This window comes from Hyperolius riggenbachi, chromosome 3 (genome assembly GCF_040937935.1).
Source record: "Hyperolius riggenbachi isolate aHypRig1 chromosome 3, aHypRig1.pri, whole genome shotgun sequence".
Lineage (NCBI taxonomy): Eukaryota > Metazoa > Chordata > Amphibia > Anura > Hyperoliidae > Hyperolius > Hyperolius riggenbachi.
Window position 1 is genome coordinate 99,275,427 of NC_090648.1, and position 21,635 is coordinate 99,297,061.

Here is a 21,635-nt window from a genome sequence, read left to right on the forward strand (position 1 = left end):
AAGAGATCTATACATGGAGAGAGGTCTGCAGGGCTCATGAATGGAGAATACTCTGCTGTGTGCAGCACACTTCCTCTTTCAGACAAATTACCGGGACTAATGAATAAGGCCCTTTAAAAACCTATAATAACAGACAGAGTTCAGCCACATATCAGCAGCCCTCTGGTACAGCTCCCCAAGGCTGAGATATTCCTGAGCCCAGCCTATGTGTATTGCTACACAGAAGGGCCCATTCACACTCACACACACATTCATTCTGATCCCACTTGCCATTGTACCCCGTTTGCCATTCTCATTCACAGAAGTTATACACATAGTAATAAACGCCCCTTGGACTTGTGCAGGAGCAGGATAAGCCATATATCAGCTGTATCCTGTGCCCAAGTCTCCCGGCAGCGATTTCTCTTGTACGTCCCTTGACACCCACTAGGTCCTAGGTACCTGCCTAGGTTGCCTGGTGGATGATCCTGCTCTGGTCTGCTCATACGGGCACCTTAACCTTTCATTCCTACCAAAACTGATATGTTTCTGTGCTGTTCTTCTCTTCCGGCATCTAGTAAACCAAATCTCATGACATTAGCTGAGGAGTCTTCAGTAACGCACTGTAATTACTGCTGTGAGTTTCCCTTCCACCCTCCTATTACCGGACCAGCATGTAATGTCTGTCTATAGATGGATGCGAGGCAACAGTGTGGTCTATATAATTTTCGCACTATTTTATAAGTGCTAAGTGAGTGCCTGACTTTGCATCTTCTTCATAACCTTGTTTTATGTGCAGAGATCACAGAGGTTTATGACAGCAGTTGAGTTTACTGTGTCTGCCCTAGTTATGTACTTCCTGTGGACTGGCCTTTGCAATGGAGTGTATTTATGGAGGTGTCAGGATGCACCTCCTTCACATTCTGTCTCTGTACCATTCATTGGGGTATCTGAGAGAATATTGGATTACTATCACTGATTTGCTGCTCTGTTGGAAAAGGGAAGCAGGACATTTGGGAACCCGCTGCTAATGGACGATTTGTGCACCGCCACAGGCGCTGAACACTGTTAATGCAGCGCAGGAGACTTGGGCGCAGCCGGCACCACCATAGGCCGCAATATGAATTACGGCTATAGCGGCGCACTGGGAGTAACTGCTGGAAGCCGAATTATTTCATTCCACACCATCCATGGTGGCCTAGAGGGGGAATAGTATTTAAAGAGACTCTGTAACAAAATTTTCATCCTTATTCCTTCTATCCTGTATGTTCCTATAGCTGTTCTAATGTGCTCTGTCTTACTACAATTACAAGCCAGGTTTGCAGCAGAGAGTGGCAGAAACAGCACAGAGGGGCCCAGGCCGCCGCCTTCTGACATGTAGCTCTGCCCCCTGCTGTATAAACGCCACGGTGTTTCCTATCTAGAGTAGAGAAAATACCACTGCATATTTTTTTCCTAAGGAGGGCAGGGCTACGCACCGGAAGCCAGGTTCTGGGAGGTTTTCAGAAGGAAAGGAGCCAGCAGGTATTTGTAACTTTGAAATGGCAAGACAATCACATCATTTAAGGAAAATGTGACTTCGGGCTGTATAGTCACTTTAAAAAGTTTGTCCTCATGACCAGAAGTGATGAATTCAGAGTCATTTTACAGAGAATCTGTACTGTCCGATTTGTACAATAAAAAACATACCAATCGAGTCACTGTGATCTCCCGGATCCCTCTTTGCCGTTTCCGCCGCGATCCTGGCTTTTAATCGCCACCCTTAGGCAGTGTATACAAACAAAAGTCATGGCCGCTAACCAGGATGTGATGTTTTGTGTGTGTGTGTGTATATCTATATCTATATATGTGTGTGTGTGTGTGTGTGTGTGTGTGTGTATATATATATATATATATATATATGTATATATGTGTGTGTGTATATATATATATCTCATGTTACAGTAGACTACAAGTTTTTATTACATAGTGAATTATCTGCACTCCAGTGGGATTCTCACAGCTTCTCAGCATGTGACAGGCAGCTCCCCTCCCCTCAGCCTCACAAACTGCAACACAGACAAGCTGAAACTGAGAGCAGTCTGTGAGGAGGCACACAGAGCCTGCAGGGGGCGTGCATAACTTGTATTAATTACAACAGAGGCAGCCCATTTCTCCCTGGGTCGACAAAGCTTGACAAAAAAAAAGAAGATTAGATATATTACAGAGACAGTGCAACTAGAAAAGGCTGCAGTAATCCAGACCACATTAGAACAGGTATAGTAACTTATAGGATAGAAGAAATAAGGCTAAAAAATTTGTTACAGAGTCTCTTTAAAGGGAAGGTTCAGGGGCAGTTGGTAAAAAATAAAAATCTGAATCCACTTACCTGGGGCTTCCTCCAGCCCGTGGCAGGCAGGAGGTGCCCTCGGCGCCGCTCCGCAGGCTCCCGGTGGTCTCCGGTGGCCGACCCGACCTGGCCAGGCCGGCGGCCAGGTCGGGCCTCTTCTGCGCTCCATTGTGCGTTCCACGCCGGCGCGCTGACGTCATCGGACGTCCTCCGGGCTGTACTGCGCAGGCGCAGTACAGCCCGGAGGACGTCCGATGACGTCAGCGCGCCGGCGTGGAACGCACAATGGAGCGCAGAAGAGGCCCGACCTGGCCGCCGGCCTGGCCAGGTCGGGTCGCCACCGGAGACCACTGGGAGCCTGCGGAGCGGCGCCGAGGGCACCTCCTGCCTGCCACGGGCTGGAGGAAGCCCCAGGTAAGTGGATTCGGATTTTTATTTTTTACCAACTGTCCCTGAACCTTCCCTTTAAGGTTTTGTGATTGTGGCTGCTACTGCCTTGATTGCGCTTTCCTACTCTTCAAAGATGAAGGCACAGACTGAACTCCTGAAGAACATTGTGGCCTATAGCACAGACAGTCTGCGGTGCAGGAAGTAGACAGTGTCTGGACTCCTGATCTGGAGTTTTTCATTTGCTTATCTCCCAACATTTTGAGATGAGAAAGAGGGACACTTAAGCCACGCCCCCGCCACACCCCTGATCATGCCCCTATCACGCCCCTAGTTACGCATGCCATATAGATTTCATAATAAAAATATGTTGTTTTATAAATTAAACCACACTGGTCCTTTCTATCCTGGTTCATCTTCCTTCATATTAACATTTTCAAATTAGTAATATATCAATTTAAAGGATGGGAATAAAGTTTGGAGTCAATCAAGCACATTTTTTAGTAGAGAAATATATATATTTACATAGAAAGAGGGACAAAGTCCTGAAAGAGGGACAAATGAGGAGCAAGGAGGGACAGAGGGACAGGGCTCCCAAAGAGGGACTGTCCCTCCAAAAGAGGGACAGTTGGGAGCTATGCATTTGACATCATCTAATCACTGAGTTTCTACACAGACACATGAAAGCTCTGAGTGCCTGTACAGAAGATCATTTGTACCTTAAAAGGTTCTTTAATATATAGAGATTAACTGAAGTGTTTTGTTTTTTTATTAACAAAAATTGGAATTACCCTTAAAAAAATGCCACACACTCTTTTGATTGGTCACAATCTTATCTAAAGAAAAGAAAGCTGGTTTCTGGTAGAAGAGAGAGGAGTTTGCAGCTCACAGGACTGAGCTGGTTGTCTCTTGATTGGTCACATTCTGAGCGCTCCCGTCAGGTTATGAATATTGCCGCAGTCCAGAGTCCAGCCGTGTAACTAGCAACCAAACACATCATAAATAGGTTGCGTGTCATAAAGCGGGACTTTGTGAGGCTCCCAGACATTCCAATCTGTACATTTATGGGCATATATCTATAGATATGCAATCTGTCACATAAGGCGCATGCGAAGCCAGCATCCAGTGCATGCATTCCTCTGCCTGTCGTTATGTATAGTTTCCTATATAAACACGCAGGACATAGTTGGCAGTGGTCCCTGATTCCCAAGGGCAGTCATGAGTTTGGAATATTTGAGCCCAGAACCTATGGCTGCTGGAGAAAGCCCTGTGTAGCCATGTTGACTTTCTGTTAAAAAGCGTTCTTCTTCATACTGCAATTATAAGTCACAGTTTTCATGGAATATAACTTAGCCTTGGAAACCAACATGAGAGACATATAGAGGCTCCCGTATTTATTTACTTTTAACCTTTATGGGTCTAAAAGCTGTACATTTTTTTCAAGAATTTTAGGCCTCCAATTCTTAGGTCATAACTCACCAAAATATGCCAGAATAAAAGCCTGGTAGACATTCTGCATAAAAATAAAAGACTTAAACACAAAATTGTTGAATTCATTAAATTTATGAATAAACTTAAACAATTGTGAAACTGTACAAATAAGGCAGGAAGAGAGTAGTCAAAATCCATGTAGAGGTCGGTGCAGGTGGCTGGCAGAGAGTAGTCAAAATCCATGCAGAGGTCGGTGCAGGCGGCTGGCAGAGAGTAGTCAAAATCCAGGCAGCCGTCGGTGCAGGCTGCAGGCAGAGAGTAGTCAAAATCCATGCAGAGGTCGGTGCAGGCTGCAGGCAGAGAGTAGTCAAAATCCATGCAGAGGTCGGTGCAGGCTGCAGGCAGAGAGTAGTCAAAATCCATGCAGAGGTCGGTGCAGGCTGCAGGCAGAGAGTAGTCAAAATCCATGCAGAGGTCGGTGCAGGCTGCAGGCAGAGAGTAGTCAAAATCCATGCAGAGGTCGGTGCAGGCTGCAGGCAGAGAGTAGTCAAAATCCATGCAGAGGTCGGTGCAGGCTGCAGGCAGAGAGTAGTCAAAATCCATGCAGAGGTCGGTGCAGGCTGCAGGCAGAGAGTAGTCAAAATCCATGCAGAGGTCGGTGCAGGCTGCAGGCAGAGAGTAGTCAAAATCCATGCAGAGGTTGGTGCAGGCTGCAGGCAGAGAGTAGTCAAAATCCATGCAGAGGTCGGTGCAGGCTGCAGGCAGAGAGTAGTCAAAATCCATGCAGAGGTCGGTGCAGGCGACAGGCAGAGAATAGTCAACATCCATGCAGAGGTCGGTGCAGGCGACAGGCAGAGAGTAGTCAAAATCCATGCAGAGGTCGGTGCAGGTGACAGGCAGAGAGTAGTCAAAATCCATGCAGACGTCGGTGCAGACGGCAGGCAGAGAGTAGTCAAAATCCAGGCAGACGTCGGTGCAGGCGGCAGGCAGAGAGTAGTCAGAATCCAGGCAGACGTCGGTGCAGGCGGCAGGCAGAGAGCAGAGATGGCCCGAACGGTTCGCCGGCAAACGGTTCCAGGTGAACTTTGGGTGGTTAGCGTTCGCCAGCGAAGGCGAACTTTTGCGGAAGTTCGATTCGCCCCATAATGCTCCATTGAGCTCAAATTTGAACGTCTACATCACAGTCAGCAGGCACATTGTCGCCAATCAGACTACACTCACTGCTGAAGCCCCCCCCCCCCCCCTTATAAAAGGCAAGGTTCTCCTGTCGTTTTGCTCACTCGTCTGCCTACAGTAATTAGTTAAGGGACAGCTGCTGACAGACTCTGCTTGGGAGACTTTAGTTAGGCTCTTGTAGGCTTGTTCCTAGCTGATTGTTATTCCTTATATTCCTCACTCCCTCCTCTCCTCCTCCCGGAGGGAGGAGGGTCTTGTCTTCCAGGGAATTGTAGTATTTCAAAAGCCACCTTACATACCTTGGCTGGGAATTGAACCCAGGTCTGAGTGTGTGGTAGGTAGCTCTCTTCACCACTATACCACCACCAACACTACATGCTGAAGCCAGCCTAGCATGTACCATTGGCCAGGAATAGAACCCAGGCCTACCACTCTGTAGGCTGCTATCCTAACCATTATACCACCAACACAACACACTACAATGCTACATGCTGAAGCCAGCCTATCATGTACCATTATGATATATCCAAGAGAAAAATGAACTTGCTTAAGGATTTGTAGTATGTCAAAAGCCAACTCACATTGGCCAGGAATAGAACTTCAGCATGTAGTGTTGTTGGTGGTATAGTGGTGAAGAGAGCTACCTACCAAGCACTCGGACCTGGGTTCAATTCCCAGCCAAGGTATGTATGCTGGCTTTTGAAATACTACAATTCCCTGTAAGACATGAGGAGAGGAATACACTTCCTGAAGTTGTAAAGTAGTGTATGCCTGCAATTGAACATTCAATGAGATTTCTGACCTTAAAACACTATGGCTATCATTCATGAACAGGCTGTCGGTAAGGGGAACCCGTGCGGGAGAATACCGCCGTCGGTAGTTGTGCCTTCTGGGTGGTAATTCATAAACTTTGTGCCTGGGGCGGTAGCAGTGCGGAGGTTTTCTGGAGCATGGTGTCGGCAGGCGGGCGGTAGGCATGCGGAAACAGAAAAGCTGGTCGAGTCCCTCCATGCGGTGCTCTCTCTGCTGATGTGTGGGAGGTCCGTCCCATTCACTTACATGTACTCCGCAAGCTTCCCGCTACATCCAGGGGATCGGTAATCCCCTTCCGCATACCGCTATGCGGAAATGTTTATGAATGAACCTTTTGCTACTTTTTCTGGATAACTGCGTATCAAAGCCGCACAAGGCGGTACGTTGTCACTCTGCACGGGAATGTCAGCTCCGCATGCGGAAAGAGGCTTTATGAATGCAGAACTTGCTCGGTGGTCGGTAAAGTCAGCGGTATTACGCATTTCCGCATGCGGGAATGCTTTATGAATGATAGCCTATGTGTCAAATCCAGAATTTTTCCTGGGACTTTTGATGTGTATTTCACTCAACCATGTCTTCCTCCAGGTATTAGACACCTTGAAACATCTTTTCTATCATTTTTCTAGTCAGCAGAAATTTTTCTAAATTTTTAAGTTCGCCTCCCCATTGAAGTCTGTTGCAGTTCGCGAAAGTACGCGTGAACTGAACCTTCCACGAAAATTCGCGAACGGGGTTCGTGAACCGAAAATTGGAGGTTCGGGCCATCTCTAGCAGGGAGTAGATAAATCCAGGAAGACGTCGGTGCAGGCGGCAGGTAAAGAGTAGTCAAAATGCAGGCAGATGTCGGTAACAGTAAGGCAGAAGCACTTAGCTCAGAAGCAGTTGGGAACCAAGAGCTATATTGTTAACATCCTATGCTATCAAATGAGCTTATCTGCCATCTCTGCCATGGCAGTCTGGTGACATGGGGAGAGATCAAATTACAACTTGTGATCAGAGACAAACGAGGAGGAATTAGACAGGCTAAACTCTCTACCCATATACAGTAGAGGTAAAAAATATGTGAACTCTTTGTAATTATATGGAATTCTGTACAAATTGGTTTTAAAACGTGATCTCATCTTCATCTAAGTCACAACAATAGAAACTGTTGAAACTAATACCAAACAAATAATTAAATGTTTCCATGTTTTCATTGAACACACCATGTAAACATTCACAATGCAGGTGCAAAAAGAATGTGAACCCCTAGACTAATGACATCTCCAAGAGGAAATTGGATTCAGGCGTTAGCCAGCTGGAGTCCAATCAATGAGATGAGATTGGAGGTGTTGGTTACAGCTGCACCGCCCTATAAAAAAATACACACCAGTTTTGGGCTTGCTTTTCCCAAGAAGCATTGTCTGATGTGAATGATGCTTCGCACAAAAGAGCTCTCAGAAGACCTATGATTAACCACTTGCCGACCGCACGCTTATACCGTGCGTCGGCAAAGTGGCAGCTGCAGGACCAGCGACGCAGTACTGCGTCGCCAGCTGCAGGCTGATTAATCAGGAAGCAGCCGCTCGCGCGAGCGGCTGCTTCCTGTCAAATCACGGCGGGGGGCTCCGTGAATAGCCTGCGGGCCGCCGATGGCGGCTCGCAGGCTAAATGTAAACACAAGCGGAAATAATCCGCTTTGTTTACATTTGTACGGCGCTGCTGCGCAGCAGCGCCGTAAGGCAGATCGGCAATCCCCGGCCAATCAGCGGCCGGGGATCGCCGCCATGTGACAGGGCACGTCCTGTCACTGGCTGCACAGGACGGATAGCGTCCTGTGCAGCCCGGATCACCGGGTAGGGGACAGGTAGGAGAGGGAGGGGGGAATTTCGCCGCGGAGGGGGGCTTTGAGGTGCCCCCCCCACCAGCCACACGCAGGCAGCAGAGATCAGACCCCCCCTGCACATCATCCCCATAGGGGGGAAAAAAGGGGGGCAATCTGATCTCTCTGCCTGCACCCTGATCTGTGCTGGGGGCTGTAGAGCCCACCCAGCACAGATCACTAATAACCACGCTGGTCCTTAAGGGGGGGTAAAGGGTGGGTCATCAAATGGTTAAGAATTGTTGACTTGATCGCCAAAAACCTTGCTGTTCATCAGTCCACGGTAAGTCAAATTGTCTATGAATGGAGAAAGATCAGCACTGCTGCTACTCTTCCTAGGAGTGGCCATCCTGTAAAGGTGGTCATACACTCGTTAGATTAGCAGCAGATAGATCATCAGATAGATTTCTAATCTATCTGATGTGTTTAGGAACATTTTTTACTAGGAACAGATTTCCAATAGATTTCAGTTTGAAATATATTGAAAATCGATCTGATGGCATTTTTTTGCCATCAGATTTCCATTAGGGCCAATGCAAAATGATAAGCAATCTCAACAGATTGACCTAGATTTTCCAGCCTGCCAGATCGATTGAAATAGATCGAAATCGGCCGCAAATCAGTCGTTTGGTCAATCGATTTGCAATAGACCAATCGATGGATTGATTTTGATCGATCGATCGGCCAAAAATCGGCTGAGTGTATGAGCCCCTTAAAGATGACTGCAAGAGCAAAGCACAGAATGCTCAAATAGGTGAAGAATGTCAGCTAAAGACTTAAGGTGGCCATACATTTATAGATTTGCAGCAGATTCTACCATCAGATAGATTTCTGTCAGATGTCTGTCAAGTCGAATCTGACAGGAATCTATCTGATGTGTGCCACACACTAGGAACACATTTCCAATAGATTTCAGAATGAAATCTATTGGAAATCTATTGAAAATCGATCTAAATGCATTAGTGCACCATTAGATTCAATGCAACTCTATGGGCCATCTATCTGCTGCCAGCAGCAGTTCAACCTAAATCAATCAATTGGCTGATTTGAAAGAATCGATTTCTGATCGATCAATTCTATAGAATCGATCGATCAATCGATGGCTGAAATCGACCATTGTATGGGCCCCTTTACAAAAGTCTCTGCCATATGCTAACATCCCTTTTAGGGAATCTATGATACGAAAAACACTAAACAAGAATGGAGTTCATGGGAGGAAACCACAATGGAAGCCACTGCTGTCCAAAAAAAAAAATTGATGCACATTTAAAAATTTGCAAAACAGCACCTGGATGTTCCGCAGCAGTACTGGCAAAATATTCTGTGGACAGAGGAATCCGAAGTTGAGTTGTTTGGAAGAAACACACAACACTATGTGTGGAGAAAATGAGGCCCAGCACACCAACATCAAAACCTCATCTCAACTGTGAAGTATGGTGGTGGAGGCATCATGATTTGGGGCTGCTTTGCTGCATCAGGGCCTGGACGGATTGCTATCATCGAAGGTAAAATGAATTCCCAAGTTCATCAAGACATTTTTCAGGAGAACATTAGGCCACCTGTCCACCAGCTGAAGCTCAGCAGAAGAGGAATGTTGCAACAGGACAACGACCCAAAGCATAGAAGTAAATCAAAAACAGAATGGCTTAACCACTTGCCGACCGCACACTCATAACGTGCGTCGGCAAAGTGGCAGCTGCAGGACCAGCGACGCAGTACTGCGTCGCCAGCTGCAGCCTAATTAATCAGGAAGCAGCCGCTCGTACGAGCGGCTGCTTCCTGTCAAATCACGGCGGGGGGCTCCGTGAATAGCCTGCGGGCCGCCGATGGCGGCTCGCAGGCTAGATGTAAACACAAGCGGAAATAATCCGCTTTGTTTACATTTGTACGGCGCTGCTGCGCAGCAGCGCCGTAAGGCAGATCGGCGATCCCCGGCCAATCAGCGGCCGGGGATCGCCGCCATGTGACAGGGGACGTCCTGTCACTGGCTGCACAGGACGGATAGCGTCCTGTGCAGCCCGGATCTCAGGGGGGGGAGCAGGTAGGAGAGGGAGGGGGGAATTTCGCCGCGGAGGGGGGCTTTGAGGTGCCCCGCCACCCACAGCAGGCAGGAGAGATCAGACCCCCCCAGCACATCATCCCCATAGGGGGGAAAAAAGGGGGGCAATCTGATCTCCCTGCCTGCACCCTGATCTGTGCTGGGGGCTGCAGAGCCCACCCAGCACAGATCAATCAAACCAGCGCTGGTCCTTAAGGGGGGGTAAAGGGTGGGTCCTCAAGTGGATAAACAGAAGAAAATATGCCCTCTGGAGTGGCCCAGTTGGAGTCCAGGCCTCAACCTGATTGAGATGCTGTGGCATGACCTCAAGAAAGCGATTCCAGACATCCCAACAATATTGCTGAACTGAAACAATTCTGTAAAGAGGGAATGGTCAAAAATTACCAAAGGAGGTTTAACCAGTTATTAAATGCAAGGGTTCTCATACCTTTTCCACCTGCACTGTGAATGTTTACATCGTGGTGTGTTCAATAAAAACATGGAAACATTTAATTATTTGGTATTAGTTTAAGCAGACTGTGATTGTCTATTGTTGTGACTTAGATGACGATCAGATCACATTTTATTACCAATTTGTGCAGACATCCATATAATTCCAAAGGGTTCACATACTTTTTACTGCTACTGTATACACATATACACATAGATAGATAGATAGATAGCGCAGTTCCTGTGCAAGAGTCTGGGTCCACTTTAAGTCCCCCCCCCCCCGATGACGTCACCCCGCCCGACGGCATGCTGCACCGCCACAAACTGCCGCTTGGCCGCCGGGGATTCCCGAAAGAAGAATGGAGGGAAGAGGTTCCCAGCGGCCATGGGGGAGAAGCCTGGGTTCCGCTGAGCAGCCTCGATTGCGCGCTGGACTCAGGAAAAGGCAGCGTTCGGTGGTTTTGGGCTAGCCCGAGCTGAGCTCAGGCTTACCGCTCTGAGCATGTAAATCTCAGCCCGAGCTCAGCTCGGGATTACCGCCAGGGGGGTTAAGCAATAAACAGAGTCCACTGTTCTCCTCCTTTGGGTCCAAAGAGGGACAGTTGGGAGCTATGCAAGATCCTTGACAAAGAATAATATAAAATAGAGTTTAATATATGCACTGATCTATTCAGTTCTACCTGAGTAGATATCTAAGATATTTTTTGTTCTTTTTTTTTTTCAAAAGAGCTGTATTGGTTGGTTTTAAGAATGTACATAGTTGGTTAACCCCATGTTTGTAGTAAATGTAAAGATTAGATCATGTTTTGTGCAGGTAAAGGCAACGAGCTGTAGTGAGCTATGCCCTGGGGCCTGAAATGGTCTTTACAGGTTGTTCCAGGTGGCAATCTAAGGTCAATCGTTGTACAGAGACAATGATGAACTCCCAGCTGAGCAGTGTGTTCTGTTCTTTCCAGACACTTTGCATCCAGACCTTCTTTCCCACTTAGGACCAGAGCAGTTTTGACAGTTTAGCTATGTCCTTATTTAATCAGAAATAACTTTATCCCTACTTATAAAACAGAAATGAAATATATATTGATTTTTCAAGACAAACTAGGCTTTCCTTGTATACCTTTTTTCCCTCAAACAATTTTGTTTTCTATGAATTGTAATAGGAAAACAAGGGAAAAAAATAGAAAAAACATTATTTCTCAGTTTTACCAATTTCAGTTTAAAAATAAAAAGTGCTACTGTAGATAAAAAGCACAAATCTTGTTTGGCTATTCTTGCTGCTTATCACAAAACTTAGACTATGTTCCGGTCACAATTTATGGTGAAGATATTTGATTGTAAAGTAATGCTACAGAGTGTATTTTTCACTATGAACTGAGAAAATAAAAAGTATTTTTAATGGTAAAAATAAATCTCATTAGCTCAGGAAACATATATTTCCGTTCACCAATTAGTGCTGCATCAGATAGTGCCAGAAATGTGCACAGGAGCAAGCCCAACCCTGCACAGCACTGCTTCTGCTACAAGACGTATATCTACTGACTTGTGGCTTAGATGAAGTCACAGAGGACGTAGATATACTGTAGTGGTGGATAAAGTGGTTAAAATCCAACACCTTCTTACAGCTGGTAGACAACAATTTTTCTAAGTTTTGTATGCAGTGGCAGGATTGAATGTTTGTGTGCCCCTATTGGGTATATTCACCCTCAATTAATCTAACAGTGAAGAAAACAGGACGTTTTTCTGAGGGAAAGAAAAATAACATCTATGCCAGAGCTTGCTGGTAGTTTTGTCAGCAACTTGTTTTAGATAACATGACCAGTTTTTTTTAAATAGGATTTTAAGCTGCAGAAGCCTCATTTGACAGAAATGGTAACATTTGGACATGCCAAAGTGAAATAAAATGATTAAAAACAGCTTAAAAATAGAGGAGGTAAAGGTGAACCTTCTGTATCTTCTCTCCGTGAACAAATCCACAAGGGTGAGATAAAGAACTGTAATTTTATTTATTATTATTATTATTATTGATTTATAAAGCGCCAACATATTCCGTGGCGCTGTACAAAGTAAGGAACAAACAGGGGGTACAAATAATCCAAATTTATCCAAATAAACGAATAAAGCAGAAAATAACTCTCATAAATTGCAATGCGTTTCTTGGTATTAGGTTCCCGCTTCTTCAGGGATATAAAAAGAGCCATAGTGGAGCCTGGCGCCTAGTCCATCAAACGCCAATGTTTCAATACACTGAAAGTCTTCTAATATTATTATTATTATGTAGTATTTATATAGCGCCGACATCTTCCGCAGCACTGTACAGAGTATATTGTCTTGTCACTAACTGTCCCTCGGAGGAGCTCACAATCTAGTCCCTGCCATAGTCATATGTCTATATCGTATGTATGTATTGTAGTCTAGGGCCAATTTTAGGGGGAAGCCAATTAACTTATCTGTATGTTTTTGGATTTATGATGCCCAGTCAGTTTTTTTTTTTTAATTAAATTGATATAAAGATATATCATCTTTATACTTAAAAAAAGAAAAGATTTTGAAATGACATATCTCCTTTAAAGATTTTGAAATGACATACCGGTATCTCCTTTAAAGATTTTGAAATTACATATCTCCTTTAAAGTACTAGCTGATTGGTATGGCAGATTTTTTTTTACATACATAAAACATAACTGGGTTTGATACAGAGTCTGTAAATAGATTTGATCCGTTTATGCTGCAGATCAATTGAAAAGAAAAAACGATCTTTTCACGCATTCTGAATGATCTGATCAGACAAATTATCATTCACTAAAAATCACACAATTAAAGCGAACCTGAACGCAGAACTTCCTCTCTGCTCTAAAAGATAATCAACAGCATAATAACCTTTAAAGAAAAACATTTCTTTGTTGCAGCTGATACAAACCCTGCAATAAATCTGCAGTCTGTCTACTTCCTGCTTTCATGCAAACAATCATATGGTTAACATTTTGTGTTTACGAATTAGTTGCTCTGCCAAGGCAGGCAGCTGATACAGCTGAGAGATCAAATTACAACTTGTGCTTAATCACAAATTAGGGGGAATTAGACAGGCTAGACTCTCTAAATACATCCAAGGTGCATTTCTCTATATTTTCCTTCTTTCCTGTCTTTAATGGGCACCTCTGGCAAGCCCCATCATAGCGCTGTAGCTCCCAAAATGAATAAAAGGACAGTTTGTGACTCCGCCTCTACAGTCCTCCTATGGCTAAAATATCACTTCTTTCTTACTTGCTCTTTTCCTAGTGATCCATCAAATATTCAGAATCCAGGCCAGATTTACCATGAGGCACTGTAGGCACGTGCCTACATGCGGCTGATGATGGAAAGGCGGCTCATTCCTCTCCCTGAGCGCTTCCCTCCTTTCTTCCCTATGCGGAATCCCGAGCAGAGCATAAATGAGAGGTTACTCACCTAGCTCTCAGCATTCCACTGACCAGAGCTCCCTTAAGTCAGGGGCAGCACTAGCTACATAATACTGAGGACAGCTATGGTTGCCTTATACTGAGGAGCAACTGTAGCTCCCTATAAAGAGGCAAGTAAACAAATGGAGAAGTGACAGCTGGGGAAGTCAACACACTGTCTGTGCAGTTAGGTGGGGTTTGTAGGTTCATGGAGGGCAAAGTCTGGGATGCCAGGACATCTGTCCCTCTAGGCTCTTGTTGTGATGTAAATCCGGGCCTGTTCAGAATGATTTTCTCATATTTTACTCCTTGTTTCTCCACTATGATGAAGCCATATGATATGTCTGTGTGTTCACACAAGTTTGACCTTTCTCACAAGCTGATATATTACCATAGTAGTGTTTTGCTGTGATTTGCACAGTCTGTGTCCCCCCAGCTACCTCTGTCCTCTGGCCTGGCCATGAGTTAGATTCCTCGCCTGGCTACAAGCTGAGACATTGCAGGCCAGGAACTGGGGAAAATTCCATGTCCTGCGCAGAATTCTTCTTCTAACCTTCCCAGCCCTTCACTTCCTAGCATGAGCTTTCTTCATGTTAGATGATCTCTCTCCTGCCGCTGGCCATCATTAAGTCACCACATATCATGTTCAGTACTTCTGCAGCCTGACCATGTGCACCTCAAGTACATATTCCTGGACTTCTCAGTGGAGCACCTGCACAAGCACCATTTTTCCAATTAGACACAAACATAAACAGGACACTATTTTTATTGAAGTCAAAACATATTTATTTTTCTCTAGTACGGAGTGCATAATGATGAGAACCGTTATGAGCAGCAGTGGCGTAACAATAGGGGCTGCAGCCCATGCACCCGCGGGGGGTCGCAGCACGAGGGGAGAGCATGGCCGCCTACATCGAACTGTGTTCCTGTCCATTGCTGCTGTCACCTATTTAATGCTGGAGGGGAGCACTGAGGAGAGAGCCCGAGGTGAGGGTGGGGGGGGGAGTGGCCCCCGTCCCTGCCAATGTAGGTGGCCATGCTCTCCCCTCATGCTGCGACCCCTCCTACCCCCCAAAACGGACCTGAGCGGGCCTCAGGGGGCCCATCCAAATTTTCGGAGGTGGGCTTGTGATTTCTTGTTATGCCCCTGATTAGCAGTCTTATTTGTATTGATGTCTAATGACCTTGTAGGAAAATTTCTTCTCCTGTCCTGCCAGAGGGCTCACTGCCAGAGGTGTAATTGTTGCAGTATCAGCCCCTTCCTCTCATACAGTCCCCACCCTCCTCCCCCTATAGAGTGTTGTTGTGGGAAAGTCATGGTGGCCACTCTATAACACATTCTCATTGTGATCGCGCTACGTTCCCAACGGCCGTACAGTACAAACATGGATAGTGGAAAAAACAGCAAGCGCAATTGGAAAAGGGCCCTAACTTCCACGCCGCGTCTGAAGCCCATTTCAATATCAGCTATAAATGGAAATTTGGGCGCCGGAGGCAGTTAATAAAGTATTTGTAGCCGCAGTTTGTATAGCGGGTAGCCCCAATGTCAGCTATTTTACCAGGCGCCTCTGGCCCTCAAATTTCCATGTATAGCCAATATTAACATGGTCACCTATGAGGTGCCCAGTCTTCTGCTGAGACTTATATTCAGTTTATGTAGTTGTGAAGTAGTACTTGCTATGTAGTCTGGGTCAGTATCTGACCTATGGGTGAGAAAGAGGCTGGACTAATTTACTGGTAGATGTTCCAAATGTTCTAACCCGTAATGAGAAAAGAAAACGGCACAATAATGTGTTGTAGTTATTTGTATTGTTGATTCATAAGGCTTTAGGCCCCTGCTTGGGCACAAGCCTCTCAATAATGATATTATGCTTGAAGAAGCCTTTCTGCAAATAAGATTGTTAAAAAAAAATATTGTAAGACTGTTTGATAACCTATTTATTGCCCCTGTTGCTGGATCCGGGCAGATTTGTTTTTCTATGGGGATGGTTTTTTTCCCCCTCTTTTTTTTTTTTTGTTTTTTTTACACAGGATGACTTTTAAAATGATGTGTTAGATTACTGTTGGTAATTGTGTTACAGTTTCTGGTGGAAAGATTATAATATTAAGGTTCACCTTGAAAACTACAAGACCCTGTAATTACCAGAGAGGCTCTGTGTTGTGGTATGTACACAGATGATTAGTATACATTACAAGCTTGAAACATCATGCCATGGATGTTAGTATGCATATAAAAAAATAAATTAAAAAAAAATCAGTAGCAACAAAAAGGACATTTATTTTCTACTTAATGATTAGGCACAGCATTTTTAAACAGAGTGAAAATGTGAATATATAGATGTATAATTTATTTTGAGTATATCATATTTTTATTTTTTGGGGGGGAGGGGGAGGTGACTTATTATTGTCTTCTGGGTCCTTTTCTCAGGAATTCTTTTAAGCAGTAGGGAGGTCCGTTTGATGAGCCAGGAGTCTCCCGCGGCATGTCCCTTTAAAGTGAACCTCCAGACTAAAAATCAACTCAGCAGCACTGAGAAGGCTTGGTGTTTCTTTAACAGGTTCACAGCATCAGAACTTTCTTTTCATACCCAAGCTTAATTTCTAGCGGTTTAGAAGCTAAGCTCCGCCCCATCAAAGAAAACTGCCCAGGCATTTTTCCCCTGATGCTGTGCAAAGCATGATAGGATTTCTGATGTTGTTGTTCTTGTTGCCTAGCAGCTGGGAGGGGTGATCAGGACACAGGAGAGTTGGAACTGTGTCTCATGCTCCCTGTCACCTCCTTTCAACCAAAAAGATGGCTGCCTTCATTAAATCAGAAACATTTGCCTGTTCTTTTAAAACAGGGTGGGTAAGAGATTACGTATATTACCTATCTATTTTAATTAACATAACTAATTTAACTTAAAGAAAATCTGTAATGAAAAAACCTCCCCTGGAGGGTACTCACCTCGGGTGGGGGAAGGCTCCGGATCCTATTGAGGCTTCCCCCGTCCTCCTCGGTCCCACGACGGCGGTGAAAATCCTCCTGTAGCAGCGGCGATGTAAATATTTACCTCCTTGGCTCCAGCGCAGGCGCAGTATCCGCTCTCTGCACGGAGATAGGCAAAAATAGCCGATCTCCATCGGACCGCTCTACTGCGCAGGCGCATGTCTCCTGCACCTGCGCAGTAGAGCGGACCCAACGGAGATCGGCTGTTTTTGCTCAATCATGATTATTGTAGGCGAGAATCTTAAAAGTGTACTGGTATCCCCTGACACTGGAGGCCTTTACCTTCAGTGATGGGAAGAGACAGAAAGCCTTGTCCATGTAACAGCAGTAGGGCATGTTCCACTTATGCTCTCCAACCAACCCTCTCCACAGAATAGAACTGGCAGTTTGTTCTGGAGGCTGCCCTTGGCCTGAGGTCCTCCGCCTGCACATGTGACAGGAAAGAGGGAGGCAATAGCACCTTTGTCTAGAGTTTGCTGTAATATTGTCTGTATTTTTGCTTTTTTTAATGTTTTTTGTATAATTAATTGAACAGTGTTTTGCAGAGAGAGTTCTCCAATTACTGTAGTTACAGCTGACTCCTTACAAATCTGCAGAAAGATGAGAGCTGTTTGTGATTGAGCTCCTTATTGTTGCTGTTTTCATATATTTACCTGATTACTTCTGAAGGCCTGTACCCACCTTGCGATTCTTCGGCGATTTTTATAATGACCATCCATTTTTTTTTTGAGTAACAAGCGATCGTTTCTGTGATCTTGCAACATGGGTACAGATGAGATTACACAAAAAACGTTTGGCAATGCGCGGCGACAACGACAGTCATGGCATATCAGATCTTTAAGATCCCCAATGACTCCCACGTAAAGTGCCGCGATCGCTTGAACTCTCATTTGCGTACATCCTGTGCTGTCAGAGCCGGGACAAGGTCCTCCAGCACCCAAGGCTGAGACAACAAAGTCCGCCCCTTCATCCCTCCCACCCCAGCCGTCACACACTGATTGCTATTAGGCTAAGAGGCGCCCCAGAGCCCCCAACACCTTAATCTCTATTTACCTGGGTTGCGGTCACTGCCATGTAACCCCTTTTCTTATTTCTCTCTACTTCAAACACAATAGGGGAATTATAGCTGAGCGAGTTGTGCGCCCCCTCCTACACTACGCCCTGAGGCTGGAGCCTCTCTCGCCCCTGCCTCGGCCCTGTGTGCGTGTACCTGCCGGCAAGGGGATGGATGGGGAATGCTCATCGTTGGGGGACGTCGCTGTGATCCATCTTCCTGTGTCATGAGGAGTATTCAGCTTAGAGTATTTTTGACAGTCCCTTCTTCACCAAGCAGCCCATTTCCTTACAGAGGATTTCAGGATCGCAGGCTCACCCACCCCTCCTCCTCTGGGGAAGGCAGCCAGCTGAAGTATCTTGATTTTTCGCTCTCTCTCATTTGTTGGGGAGGAATGCGCATCTGGGCAGAAAAGGTCTTTTGGGGTTTTCCCCGGAGAACACATGGAAACTTACACTGCTCTAAAATAGAAGAAAATCTCAGTGTGTGTATAAGACCTTCATGACATCAGGCTCATTCATGCCCTTTTCTCAGGCATTTGCTAGTCAGTGTAAGGTATTATCCATACTGGGATATACAGTGTATGGAGGAAGTACAAACAGCTGATCTGTATACTGTATATCAGAAATACACATTTATAATAAGACACAATGAACCGTTAGGGCTATTTTCCACTAGCAGCGTTTTGCAATCCAATCCTGATCGCAATCAGATGGAATAACACTAGGCACCTTTAGACTAATGGAAAGCGCAGGAGGATGTCACCGGAGGATGGTACCACAAGTCCGATGCGTTTGCTATGCGATTTTCCTAAGTGGATAAGTGTAAAATTTGAACAGGGTCCCACGGCTCTGTAGCTACAACACACACTGGATTGTTAGAGAGGAACTGTACTGAACATAACATAATGAAACAAATTGCTTATTTTTTACAAAGATTTGTACTTTGAAATTTATCACAGGTGATGACATTGTTAGTCCTGGCAGGTGATCTCTGTAGAATGTTTATTTACTGTAAGTTCTGTAGCTAGTACAATGCTGGGTGGGGAGAATTCCGCATAGCTAATCAGCCTAGGCTAACATCACTGGGAAGGCAGGTCTACATTACAATATACAGCAATATAGATATATAAAGTGTTTCTGATGCTTAAAGCAGGAAAAATAACGTAAAAATTGGCATCCTGACTAATTAACTGCACTGTACTATGTCACTATAGGGCCTCTTTAAATGAATGATGTAGAGCTGTGTGCAGGGAGGGTCCAGGCTTAGAACAAGAAGGGCGGGGCTTAGTCCAAGTCAGGAAAGTCAAGACCCACTTGTGTAGAATGCAGCAAAGGCGCTTTAGCCTCTAAAGGTGGCCATACACTGGTCGATTTGCCATCAGATTTGACCAACAGATAGATCCCACTCTGATCGAATCTGATCAGAGAGGGATCGTATGGCCACCTTACTGCAAACAGATTGTGAATCGATTTCAGCCTGAAACTGATCACAATCTGTGGAGGTGCCGCTGCTGACGCCCCCCCCCCCCCTCATACATTACCTGTTCCGGCCGGCGCGAGTCCCCTGGTCCCAGCTGTCTTCTTCTCTGCTCCGGGCTCCAGACCGTTCCTGCAGCTACTGAACTTCCTGTCCAGGGGAAGTTTGAACAGTAGAGGGCGCTTTACTGTTTAAACTTCCTGCCGGCACAGGAAGTTCTGTGTAGCAGCAGCCGGTCCGGAACCCAGCGCGGAAAGAAGACAGCGAGGACCAGGGGACTCACGCCGGTGGAGCAGGTAATGTATACCCGCTGTATTGCGTCGGTCATCGGGCATTCGAACGCCGCTATCGTCGCACTCCCGACCCGCCGGCGATCGAGAGAAATCTTCCCCATGGACGGATCGACGGGAACGATCGATTTCGGACGGAAATCGATCGTTCTGTCAGCGGTGTGCGCGGCGATTTCACAGCCGATTCGATCACTGTGATCGAATCGGCCGTAAATAGGCGGGAAAATCGTTAGGTGTATGGGCCCCTTAAGAGGGAGCACTGCCAGTAGGCAATTCAAGGTGTGTGGTCTAGCATTTTCTTTGGTTTTTGTTTTGCCTGGTCACATTACAATGATGTAGCCAGAAAAATACTGCATATATTAGAAATAATGATAATCTTTATTAATCAGTTGCAGGACACAGATTGCTGCTCATAGCGTTACTGGACAGCAGACACGGGATGTTGGGACTTGGAGTTTCTCCACACACATGCCTGTAGTCTGACCATGGCTTTCAGCTTGATCATTTGAACCATCTCTGGTCTGAATCTGGAGGATTGGCACTGCCAGTCCATGGAGGACTCTGAGATGGCACACACACGCACACGCACGCACGCACGCACGCACACACACACACACACACACGCACGCACGCACGCACGCACACGCACGCACACACACACAGACACACACACACTGGCATAGCAATGGGGGTGCAGGGGTAGCGAACGCATCGGGGCCCTCCCTCAAGCACAGTATTAGCTCTTTATTGGTCCTGTGCTGGTAATAATCACTTCTGTAGATGCTTTAAATAGTAGTAATCATTAACAAAATGCTCCCAATGCCTTTCTTCCACATCTGACACTGTGGTTGTCCTTGGCAGGTTTTGATGCGCTGTATCAATTGTTATGTATAGATTGCTTGGGGGCCCCATGTAAAACTTGCACCGGGGCCCATAGCTCCATAGCTACACCACTGCACACACACATACACACAATGCAGAGCGGTGTGTGTGTGTGTGGGGGGGGATTGCAGGACTAAGACGACACATACGGGATGACAAAATTCCCTGGGAAGGTTCCAAACTGTTGTGTTCTCCAGCAGACACCTGGAAGACAGACGGAAAGCTGATTGGCATGTTTATAATGTGCTATACGTACTGTCAGCAGCTTTTTCTTACACATCTTAGTCATTTTTCTTTTTCATTTCAATTTTTTATGAAAGAAAACAATAAGAGAGAAGGCTACAGATCCCATAGAGTCTTCTGGGTCCTTTCTCTATAGCCCACCGCTGCACCCTGATGAAATTCCATGCAGGGGCGTTGCTAGCCCCAAAGATCAGTGTCACTTGCCCTGGATCTATTCTGGGGTGTCCTGAATGTCTCCCAGGCAGAGTCAGCTGTGGTGCCTTAATGGTGGGTATGCTGGGAACTGTGGTGCATCAGTTGGGGTGTGGTGGGTGCTTCGATGCCTCTCTGTGGGCAAACTGGATGCTGTGGTGTCATGCTGGGGGCATGCAGGGAACAGCGGTATGTAAATTTGGCTCCACCCATGACCACACCCACATTGTGGTGCATGGCCTCACCTATTTTCCATCTGGAGTGCCCTGATTCCATGACTTCAGAAGTCCTTAAGGTGGCCACACACCATACAATTAAAAGATCCAATTTTTCACCAATTTGTTAATTTTGATCAGTTGTCCCAAAAAATCGAGAGCTTTTCTTTGTTTTCGAATGATAAATCCGATCGAATGTCTTGGTTTTTTTTCGATTTTTGGAGATTGGACTTCTTGGAAATTTCAGACCAACTTCATCAAGAATTGTATGGTGTGTGTGATGGCTTGTCAATTACTTGATGTACAGTTCCAATCAATTTTTTCTGAGCTTTCAATTATTTTATTCATGATTGGGGAAAAATTTAACATAGGTGTGTGGTACATTGGTCAGATTTT

General features: G+C 45.7%; 1 protein-coding gene and 1 long non-coding RNA gene across 8 annotated transcripts in view; one reads left to right on the forward strand and one right to left on the reverse strand.

Annotated features, from left to right (window-relative positions):
* The window catches only part of LOC137562883 (uncharacterized), a 100,649-nt gene that overhangs the window by 27,688 nt on the left and 51,326 nt on the right, over nt 1-21,635 (forward strand). The window lies entirely within an intron of this gene.
* Nucleotides 20,065-21,635, reverse strand: part of SORBS3 (sorbin and SH3 domain containing 3) — a 101,629-nt gene continuing 100,058 nt past the window's right edge. For all 7 annotated transcript variants that reach the window (XM_068274676.1, XM_068274675.1, XM_068274680.1 and 4 more), the window contains one exon: nt 20,065-20,793. In XM_068274676.1, coding sequence (XP_068130777.1) covers nt 20,723-20,793 — 71 coding nt within the window. In that variant the 3' untranslated portion in view covers nt 20,065-20,722. The remainder of the gene's footprint in view (nt 20,794-21,635) is intronic.